This window comes from Vipera berus (assembly GCF_964194415.1).
Source record: "Vipera berus genome assembly, chromosome: 2".
Lineage (NCBI taxonomy): Eukaryota > Metazoa > Chordata > Lepidosauria > Squamata > Viperidae > Vipera > Vipera berus.
Window position 1 is genome coordinate 81,725,154 of NC_138203.1, and position 11,940 is coordinate 81,737,093.

General features: G+C 38.2%; 1 protein-coding gene across 1 annotated transcript in view; it reads left to right on the forward strand.

Moving 5' to 3' along the window:
- Window positions 1–10,492, forward strand: part of FOCAD (focadhesin) — a 156,922-nt gene extending 146,430 nt beyond the window's left edge. Inside the window, exons 40-44 of the mRNA XM_081317526.1 lie at window positions 1,159–1,336; window positions 2,720–2,817; window positions 6,243–6,491; window positions 8,841–8,916; window positions 10,261–10,492. Coding sequence (XP_081173652.1) covers window positions 1,159–1,336; window positions 2,720–2,817; window positions 6,243–6,491; window positions 8,841–8,916; window positions 10,261–10,334 — 675 coding nt within the window. The 3' untranslated portion in view covers window positions 10,335–10,492. The remainder of the gene's footprint in view (window positions 1–1,158; window positions 1,337–2,719; window positions 2,818–6,242; window positions 6,492–8,840; window positions 8,917–10,260) is intronic.
- The last annotated feature ends 1,448 nt before the right edge of the window (window positions 10,493–11,940 follow it).

Consider the following 11,940-nt stretch of genomic DNA (forward strand, 5'->3'; position numbering starts at 1 on the left):
CTTCTTAGTCAACACGTCCAGTTTGGAAGCAGATACCGAACTACAGTCTTGATAACCTTGAAAAGATAATTTTAAAAGATGATACGATTTGCAAAATTAAAGCTATGTACATGGTTTTCTTAAAGTAAGTAGCATGCCAGGGACTAGTCTATTTGTTCCCTGATGAGATAGTGACTTTGTTACTGCTACCCCAGCCAATCTGAGTTGGAATCAGTATTGATGACTCTACATAGGAGAAAGAGATAGACACACAGAGAGAATGAAAGGGGGGGGGGGAGAGAGAGAGAGAGAGAGAGAGAGAGAGAGAGAGAGAGAGAGAGAGAGGGAGAGAGAGAGAGAGATGGATGCAACTCCCAGTATTGTATAGTTTATGTTCTGAGTGCTAAGCCACTTTTTGTTAACAAGCTTCCTTTTTTAATAAAGGAGATTATCTCCCTGAATTAATTTCCAGAAGTGTGAGGATGCCAACTGTTCCTTATGCACTTTATCAGAATCACTCTTGTATGGAGTGAAGTGTTGCTGTCCTCTTCATGCATGTAACATTATTTTCGCTCTCTGAGCTATTCTTGCAATGCTCTGACCCCATGAATCATGGTTTTATAAACTATTTGTGGAAGCTTTTTTTTATTTGGTATCCCTCAAGGCTGATTTCATTCTTCCCTTTGTTTGTTAGTATTAAGCATTGATTCAGAACAATAATTGTGCAGCACTGTATGTTACGTTTTACACAATCTAGTTTATTCATGCCCATAATTAGAGAACTCTTTAAATCCATGACTATAATTTGTGAATAATAAATCACAGTTTAAATTAACTATGACTTTCATGTGTGTGTATGTAAAATGTGCATGGAAGGGAAGAAAAAAGAATTTAATTCATATAAGGAGTTGGGAAAATATATGGATGAAACTGTGTCCTGCTTTTCAATTAGGATATGCTCAAGAACATCTTAAATATTACATTTTGTTAATGTAAAATTCAGGAGCATCGCCAGAAACATTTTCAATGGAGAACTCTTTTCTGATTAGGCGATGTCTTTCTTTTTCCCCCCGAGAAATCACAAGGAAATGTTGCCTGTCTTCAAATAATAATGAGCAAGAGTTTGCACCCATAGAGCCTGTTTCCTATTTTTCATCCATTTCATGGTTTGTTTTGCAGAACAATTTGGAAAAGGTTGCATTTGTCAGAGTTTATTTAGTTTCTCAAGGCAGATTTCCTTTGCTGAGATGGAATGATGTGATTAGTGTTGCGGCTGGGTGCCAGCAGAAAGAAACCATTGTGTGGATGATGCTGCACAGCTTTTACCATGCACGAATCCTGAGCCATGAAAACACTGGTAAGAAATCGTGGCCAAAAAAAAAATCTGGGCGATCCACTAATCTCCATTTGCTACTATTACTAATAGAGTAATGTATCAAACCTCCTTTTACTCCTGTTTACTAATTATTTTCTCCCAAGTCCTTCTGTAGAACTGTGCACGGACAATTACCCCCCCTCCCCCCATTTCCAGGCAGACAACCGAAAGATGGAGATTTATTGAACTGCTAGTAGACTGCATTTGGCCTCGTGGAACATAAGTTGTGCCAGGTCAGCATCAATTCCTGGTGCATATTATTTACAGCCCGACTTCCCTTTCAGATTTCCTGAATGTTGACATATCTTTTCCCCTTAATTTTGTCAGAGCTTTGTGTGGACCCTACCAATACATAAAGAGAATCTGAGTGGGGGGGAAAATAACAACAAAGATTTGTACTTGTTTCACTTATTTCATAAATTTGTCCATGGAGCACTGTGCTGGTGTGAAAAAAAGAACCCTTCTCTCACCCCTATTCAGTCAATTCAGTTAAAATAATAACTAAGAACCAATTGTATTTTGAGTATTTCATTAAACAGATTTCATTAAACAGATTTGGACCAGTCCTGCCCTATATAAACCTCACAAACCTCACCATGACATCACTATACAAATTCTAAAAGCACACCACATCCCGCTCTAAAAAACGTTTTGAAGTCCTTTATTAGAAAGTTATTGATACCTATCCATTTGGGAAAAAAATTACAAATAATTCAGAAAGCTCTAGGATTTAGTGATGTACAATCAGAGACACAGTGTTGAAATAGAGAAGGCTTGGGGTAATTGCGAATTTTCCCAAGAGTGGTTATCGTGTCCAAATGGAATCCAAGAACACAGCATAAGATCATCCAGGAAGTCACAAAGGAATCACAAACAACATCTTGGATCTTTATGCTTCTATCATCCTGGTTAAATCCAGCATTCATAAATACACCATCGGCAAAATACTGGCTAAAAATAGGACTCATGGAAGAAGAGTAACAAGGTGGAAGCCATTGTTTATAAAAGAAGCTTTGATCTTTGTCTTGTATTTTGAAGAAGCACTTGGATATTTCTCAGATGAGAGTTATTTCCATTGCCATCTTCTGATATGCTTTTTGAGTTTCATGTCTAATCTGGAACTATTCTGGGATTTCCTGGTTGCTGCCCATCCAAGAAGTAACTGGCTACTGACAATTAGAAAATATTTAAAGTAATGTTCTAGCTACTTAGACCCTTAAATCCCAGTATGCACATCACTTTCTATATTTCATACTACAGGAAATGTAGCTGAAGAATTCTTACCTGTGTTACAACTGTATGATTATGATTACAGCACTTGAAAATGGGTGTATGATTCTGATCTCTGTTCTTTTGCTTTTACAGGAGTCTTAAAAAGAATGGAATGGCTCTTGGAATTCATGGGATATATTAAAAAAGTTTCCTTAAATACAGCCTCTATGCAAAATGTTTCTCCCCAAGAGGTACATTGCTGAAAAAAATTACATTTTCAGATAAAGAAAACAAGTTGAAATGTGTGATTTAAACTCTTTCTGAGGAATATCAAGAAATGCTTGCTTTGGGAGAAGATCATGTTATTACTTCCATAATGAAAATGTCAGCTTGCTGAAAAAATATAGCAAAATCGTATTTGGGGACCCACGTTTAAAATTTGGAAATTGACCATCTGGAATGCCTGAATCGTGATGAAGTCTAGGAAGAAAATATTTTGGATATACATTTAGAAATAGCTGCAGTTAAAATTCAATTACTATGAGGATACATAAAACCATCGGTATAATTTGCTGTGCACATTATTTTGCTGAATTTAATTTTCATATTATTGTCATTATAATGATATTCCCCAAATACAAGGTATAATTAAATATAATCTCTATAAACTAGGCATAGGCAGTGAAAATCAAGGAAAATATATCCAAAGACTTTAGACTCCCCACTCCTTTCTAAAAGGTACTCTGATAGGTTAGAAAACTGCAAGCCAGACTTTGATTTTGCTTATTTATTTTCTTTTCCATTGGTATCAGCGGTGGATTGAGTAAAATTCTGGAAAACGATGTGGTCTTAATTATACACCAATATTTGAACCATTATTTCTTGAGCAGTAGCCTAAAACTCATAAAGCCCTGAGCTGTATTTAGATCAGGGGTATTTGAAGCCAGGGGTCTTCAAACTTGGCCCTTTTATGAGGAATGGCTGAGGAATTCTGGGATGAGGAATGGCTGAGGAATTCTGGGAGTGGAAGTCCACAAGTCATAAAAGGGCCAAGTTTGAAGACCCCTGCTTTAAGCCAAAAAACAAACACATTATAGGTTAGCATTTTATCTGAACCAGGTTAAATTCTGCTGTGTGACTCTTATTGATTCTTGTTTTCTGAGGAAAACATAGAATTTATTAGCATTTATTAATTTACATATTTTATTGTTAATAAGCGCCATGAGCATAGTAGGACTTACTTGGTCCAATGCATTTACTGCGTCACAATTGAAGTTGTAGTGGAAGTAGCGGTTTGTTTCATACAGCAATTTCTCAGCATGAAGCATAAACCTATTACTAGAAAATCCTCCTAGAATTCAATATTAATAAATGTTGGCATTACAGGTAGTCCTCAACTTACGACCACAATTGGGACCAGTCACTAAATGATGCGATCATTACAGGAGTCAGCAGCAGCAGCTGGTCCCAATTTTATGACAATTTTTCCATGGTCATTAAGTGAATCATGCAGTTTTTAATCAAATTTGGCTTCCTCAATTGATTTTGATTCCTCAATTGAAGCTGGCTGGGCAAGTCACAAATTGTGATCACGTGACTGCAAGATGCTACAGACGTCATAAATGTGAGTTGGTTGCCAAGCACCCAAATTGTGATCACACGACTGTGGGCTTGTTGCCACAGTGATAACTTTGATGATGGATCATAAGTCACTTTTTCCGAGGCTCTTTTAACTTCGAACCATGGTTAAACAGTTTTAAACTGAGCACTACCTGTTATTTGTCATTTAGATTAGAAAACAAAGTGTTTCATATACCTTATCTGGATATTCATACTAAGATCCTTTGAATCAGGATTTTTATTCCATTGCACTCCACTTTTATTTTACTCAGACAATTAGTGTGATTTGCTGGGCCAAGACCACTGACAGAGTAACAGATTTGGAAAATATCTTATTATTGAAAGGTTTTATAAAGATTACAATATTATCCCCTCCCCAACCCACCCTTAAACCCCCCCTCCCCCTCCCCCACTTCCCAGAGCTGAGTACAGGGTTACAAATATAAAAATCAATCTAACTAACATTAACCAACTATATAAATAACCAAGTTCATAATGTGCTTTAACTCCCCTATAACATAAATACAAGTAAGATAAAAGTATCCAAGTTATTAAACAATACTAATACTAAAAATAATAATAATACCATATAATTAGAGCTAATAATAAAAAGAAAAAAAATTCCACTATAATAAACTATAACAATCTAAAATTTACTCATAAGCTAAATGGAACTTTTTAGTCCCATATTTATTCTGAATATAATCTATCCATCTTCTCCAGACCGAAATGTATCTTTCTTGTGAATGATCCTTCAAATAAGCAGAAATCTTAGCCATTAAAACTCATAAATGCTCCTCTCCACAGAAATCTTTAATAAAAGGCGAAAGATTTATACGATCTGAAGAGAAACCAGAGTATTTGGAAAATATCTTGTCTTACAACAAATAACCTTGAAGCTGAATGCAGAAAAAATCCTGATCCACAAATTCATTCTCTTATCATCATACTATATGGTGGTCCTTTCAGACAGAAATAGAGCCTTTGTGCACTGAATACCTTTTAGGACTGCACAGCACTTTGGAATCAAAGACCAAAGGATGCTTAAAGGCATATAGGACTGCTCGTTGAGTACTTGCCTGCAACTCCTTAAAGCAGCTGTACCTTTTCTAGGATCGTCTGGGTGCTGTCAGCAACTGCAGCATGAATCCTGAGAAAAGACAACTGCTTTAAGCAGTTGGAAACAAATGTTATGTTTATACCCCTTTTGGCTTATTTTTATTTCTTATAGATAGATCTATATCCCACATTTCTTTCAGGATTCAAGACAGGATGCAAAGCAGTCACTGCTTCTGTTTTGCCCCACATACAGTAACTTGTGAAGTAGGTGGGGCTGAGAGAAAGTGACTGGCCCAAAGTCACATAGTGGTCTGAAGATGGCTGAAGATGGGCTAGAACTTGGCTTTTCCCAGTGCCAGTCCAAGACTGTAACCGCCATACCACAGTCCAAGTAGCCACCATCTTTGTCTTAACAACAAGCATACAAACTGGTGCATCCCGTTTATAAGAAAATGTCAGAGCTAATAAAATATAATCCTCCAGATTTCAAACCTGGAACTCCCTATAGCAGGGGTCCTCAACCTTGGCAACTTTTAAGACTTGTGGACTTCAACTCCCAGAATTCCTCAGCCGGTTTTGCTGGGAATTCTGGGAGTTGAAGTCCACAAGTCTTAAAGTTACCAAGGTTGAAGACCCCTGCCCTATACTATAGTTATTGCAATGTTAATGTGCGCTAATTGTACCTTTTGAAGAATTTTTTATATTAGATGAACAGGCCTATTTACAGCGTAGCAATATATGCTATAAAATATTATACTTAAGTCATTTCTACAAGCTCACTTGGTCTTTCTAGAAATTAAAAAGTTTTCTTTTTTTCCAGCCTGACATAGCTCATGTTAAAAAATTATACTAGCTTTAAGACCATTAAAATTTTCCAGTAATCTCCTTCTTCTTTATTGTTTGAGCTCAATAATTTATAAATTATTGTGACTCTAGTCTAGACCTTTCCAGAGTTCACTGATCCAGTTAGCAATATGTGCATCTGTTTCCTGTTCAGGCTGTGAGCTTCCTGTTGTGGATTTTCGCCGCTTGTGTGGTTGCCTGGGCCGATCATGCCATGCCAATGCTCCTTGGCCTTAGTGCAGACTGGTCTGCCCGGCAGTGTGAAACAACCGACGGAGTCTTTGCACGTGCTTTAGGCAAGCGTCCAGTGGATACTTTGGCTGTCAAAGAGATACTCACCCTTCTTCCAGGGAGCTTGCTAATTCTGTTGACCAAAGAGCCTTGGAAAGAGCAAACGCCAAAGGTATGTCTTTTAAGTTGGATCGTGACCCCTGAACTCATGATGCGCTTGAACTTTTTTTTGATTGATTGAACTCAGTGTTGTCATTCCACCAGATCTAGGTGGAATTTTTATGCTGCAGGTCACCCAGGCCATTCATAGTGATACGTAATATACCTAATAATTACTAAGAGCAACAACAGAGAATGGAAACTTCCACCAGCTGAAATGGGACTGTTAAAATGTTGTGTAGGTAATAGCAATAAACTTGTGAGAATCTAGAGGAAAGGTTTTATTTTTTTACTAGGCCGCCACTATCGTGTCTTGCACTAGTTCACTCAACAGTCTGATCTCAAATGTGAAAGAATCCTTTGCAGGTTCTGATCTACCAGCAGCTGGACTCACATACAGTAGAAGTGGGTGTCTGTAGATTGCAGCAGTAGATTGATACAGTAGTTAAATAAATCCATAAATATTATGAGAAAATAGTGTCATATCTGTGGATACATTCACTTCTCGACCAGAAGACCACCACGTCTGCATTCTAATATTAAGATCTGACTTCAATTTACATTTGTTCATAGTTGTATGTGTTTTATTTTTTATTTATTTTATTTTTATTACATTTATATCCCGCCCTTCTCCGAAGACTCAGGGCGGCTTACAAGCTTAGCAGTAGCCTTCATTCTATGTATATGCCTGCTTATTAGGGCTTTCACCCCCCTCCCCCAAGCGGCATTATTACAAAGTCAGCTTAATTGCCCCCAACAATCTGGGTCCTCATTTTACCTACCTCGGAAGGATGGAAGGCTGAGTCAACCTTGAGCCTGGTTGCAGGCAGCTGGTGTTACTTAAGGAGGCATTAGCCCACTGCTCCACCAAGGTTTTATAGAGGAAACTAATGATTAAAGAAAGAATTCCCACCACACCTACATCTTTCCCAATACAGATAATCCTCAGCTTACAACAGTTCACTTAGTGACCGTTCAAAGTTACAACGGCACTGAAAAAAGTGACTTACGACCATTTTTCACACTTACGACCTTTGTAGCATCCCCATGCTTATGTGACCAAAATTCCGATGCTTGGCAACTGGTTCATACTTAGGACTGTTGCTGTGTCCCAAGGTCATGTGATCCCCTTTTGCGACCTTTTGACAAGCAAAGTCAGTGGGGAAGCCAGATTCACTTAACAACCGAGTTACTAAGTTTTATCAACTGGCGTGAATCACTTACCAACAAAGGTCATGAAATGGGGCAAAACTCACTTAGCAAATGTCTCAATAACAGAAATGTTGGGCTCAGTTGTGGTCCTAAGTCGAGGACTACCTGTACATTTTAAAGGACATTATAACCTCTTTCCTAGCTATGAACTTGTTCAGATTGATGTACAGATGTTTGGAGTATTGGCAGTTTAAACTGTAGTCCACCCAGCATGTGGATGGACTAAGTGGCATGTGGATAATTGCAGCATCCTCCCAAAATCATTCCAGGGAAATGCACTCTGAGAAGAGCTTGGCATGATTGAAATTAGGGCTGGGCATAAAACACACGGAAGCACAAAGAGGTAGATACAAAACTTGACAGGTCTTTAAATGTTATTCATACTTCCCAGGATTGCAAGAGCACCTGTCAGAGCTCTGGGGATGCTCTAAGGAGGTGTGGAAAGATGCTGTTGCAGCATGCCTTTCATTCTGAAGTGCTGCCTAACATTAACAGATTTATAATATGAATAAATTAATATTAATTACAAACTAGGATTTTAAGAAAGTTTACAAACAACGATTAATTTTTCAAAGTCCTAAAAGAATAGCAGCAATGCTTTTTTTCCTTACATGCAAGGTAACCTGCAGCTCTCACTTGTAATAGATCAGCATGCAATATAAGTCACAATTGGCAAATTAGAATTGAGAACTTGAATTAGATCGTGTGATAGATTATATGTCTGTTCAATGTGTTTCGGTTTTATCATTTCTAAGAAATTGTTTTATTTTTTTGCTTTTTTGAAGGAATGGTTAAATACTCCATTTGCTTGTTATCATCACGAGTATGTTGGATTGTCATTAAAATGTATTTCATATAAAACAGTTTGAACTTTATATTTGAATACAGATACATGTTTTAAGCAATATTGAAAATTTCTGCATCAGCTTGTCAACTTTAATTAAAGCAGGTTTATCCAAAGTTTTGTTACCTTCCCCCCTCCCCCCAATGCTTTGAACTACATTTCCCATCTGCACCAACCCACATAATCAGTGACTGTTGAGATGACAATAATTGTATTCCAACATGCCTGGACAAGTTGAGAAGGCTTGATTGAGTTATTTTAATTAAAAAAATAATTCTAACTTTTGAGTTTTAAATTTATTCACAGTTTATTGACTGGCTGTTTAGCCTGATGGAGAATCCTAATGACATGCTGTCTCAGTCTTCCAGATGTCTTTTGAAAGGTATGGTAAAAACTGAGTTACTTAATAGACTTCCAACGTGGATAAATAATAACACTTTGTTGTTGTTGTTTAAAAAAGGTGATTTATATCAATTTAAAAGCAAAACATGTTTACAAAAGATATTGTTATTCAGACTTGTTTTACACATCACATTATAAAGTTGTGGGTCGGTCGAGGGTACGGTGTTTCCGCTTCAGGTCTTTTTCTTTTTATTGTCTTCTTGTAGTTACCTTTAGCCTTTGAACTCTGGTGCTGGAGAAGACTCCTGCGAGTCCCTTGGACCGCAAGGCGTTCAAACTGGTCAGTCCTAGAGGAGATCAACCCTGACTGCTCTTTAGAAGGCCAGATCCTGAAGCTAAAACTCAAATACTTTGGCCACCTAATGAGAAGGACTCACTGGAGAAGAGCCTAATGCTGGGAAAGATTGAGGGCAATAGAAGAAGGGGACGACAGAGAATGAGGTGGCTGGATGGAGTCACTGAAGCAGTAGGCGTGAGCTTAAATGGACTCCAGAAGATGGTAGAGGACAGGAAGGCCTGGAAGAACATTGTGTTGTGATTCAGGGTCAGCCTGTGGGTTCGGCAGTTGGGTCAGACGACTCAGAGGAGGAGGGGGGTGTTGAAGAGCTTGCTGAGGGGGTTGAAGATCTTGCTGATGAGAGCCCTCAGCCAGGCCCCTCCCACCTGGTCACGACGGAGGCCCAGCTGTGTGAGCCTGACAGCGTGGATGAAGATGACCCACAGCTGGCCCTGTTCAAGGACGCCCGACGCAGGAGGCAGTCAATCAGGAGTAAACAGAGGAAGGCAATGGGGCACCTCGGAAGGAGGCAGAGAGAAGCCACGCCCTGAACTGTATAAAAGGGGAATGCGTGGGAGGGCTGGTTTGCTGAAGGCAACCGCTTGATTAGTTCCTGTTTCATAGCTCCTGTTTCATGGTTGGTGTCTTGTTTTGCTCTGTTTTATGTTAATAAATTTGGCAGGCTTAATTCCAGCCTCTTGCCGTTTGTAAAGGGGTTGTCCCTGCCTTTTCTGCAGGGCCGGTAGCAGGCTGGTACAGAACACATTGTCCATAGGGTCGCGATGGGTTGGACACGACTTCGCAACTAACAACAACAACAACAAAGTTACCTTTAGATGTGAAGAACAAGTGTCTTTCTGTTCAGTTCCTGTTTGTGGATTTTCCATAATAATTTGCTGGTGGTGGGAAGAAGGCTGAGCTTGATGGGCCTTTGATTTGATCCAAGAGTTTTTCCTGTGACATTGACTTTCAGAACATTTCAGGCATGCAACAGTAGAATATTTGTTTCTGTTTCCATTGGTGATATTGTGTGTGTTCTTTTAACAGCTTCTTTGTTGTCCCTGCGATCCCTTCCAGAGTTCAAGAAGAAAGCAGTATGGACAAAAGCTTATGGCTGGTAGGGATCATGAAGAAACAGAAACTGTTATCTGCTGGCGATAGGTGTCTTGCAAATAAATCTTTTACTGTGGAATAAGAGCTGCTGTTACAGACAGGTTGTTATCTTTCCTGAGGAAAGATACTTAAAAATCCTGCTTATTTGAATATGTACCATTTGTTCTATTGATGAGAGAAAGAAAGAGAGGAAAGAAGGAAAGGAAAGGAAAGAAAGAGAAAAAGAAAGAAAAAAAGAAAAAAAAGAAAGAGAAATTCCTATTAGAAAGTGGGAGTTGGGTAAGTTGAGTAAGGAAGTTTAAACAAGGTAAGATTTCATAAATGTTGGTCAGCAATGCGTTTGACAACTTCAGTGTGGTAAGATTAAAAATATTGCCTTGAAAAATTGAACTTTTGAATGTGTTCTATTTTTTTAGACAATGTGTGATGACGCAAAGCAGCTACCCACTGTTTATTGATATTCTTGCCACCACTATCGGTACCAGGGAAATTAGGCCGCCAAGATAGTATTTCCCCAGGGGTTCCTTCAACATGGAAATGATCCTATTTGGCACTGGTTTTCTCAATGGAAAAAAAAATGTTTTCAAGGGAGATGCATACAAATTAGGACTTAATTAGCTTAAACTGTGGAGTGTCATTTTAATCAGAAGTAGGCCTTTGTATGGCCAAATGATAGGTTTTATTGCCTTAAGCATTTAAATTTGCTCCAAGATATCAGGCCATAGACTAAAAAAAAAAGAAAGTTCACTTATGGAGGTGTTTAAGACGTGGAAGAGGATCCCAGCTGCCTAATCTATATTTAAACCTCAGATCAAAAGAAAATTTCCCAGTAAGAGAGCTACAGAAGCTTTGTTGGAGGCATGTTGGGATCTGATCCAACAACATGCATATAAAAACATCTGGTTTCTGTACCTGGTTAATGTCAAGGTTTCTCAGCCTATTATCCCCACCCATCCCCCAATATTTTGAACTTCAACGTTTCCATCTTCCTAAAGTCTCCACTCATTTCAGCATACTTTATTCTTCTTGCAAATATCTTTGGTTATTGCATTTCTGAAATGAAAGACAACTATGGAATAAGGGAAGGGAGGATTTCCCCAAGGAAAAATGTAGATTAAAAAGAAAGAGTCACAAGGAGGGGGCAATCCGTGTTAAAGTCTGGAGGACTTTCAAAAATGCTGCTACTATTATATAAAGTCTAATCGTAAGGAACACATTCAGACATACTTTTAACACGGGTGAGCGCCATTTTAAAAATCATTTTTCAACTCAGCATTTTAGGGATGCGGCTGATTGAGAGAAAGAATACGAGGAATCAAGAGTTTTAAGGTTTTGAAAGGCTTATTTTTGAAAATCCTAAAAACATATTTAAAATCACATGGCTGATAAGAAGCCTTTTGTCATCAAATTTCAATGGCATGATCCTAAGAAGCTCTAGAAATACAGACATGGGAATAAATAAGGTTCCTAAGTTATAGAAAGCCCCATCCTGTTTTATTTATACCTGAGTGGACAATGTTATGATTTGCAACGTATCATCAGACACGTAATCAAAATTTCAGGTGCACACAAAACGCCCTACAATATATTCTACTTTTAAAAAGGTTGATTATT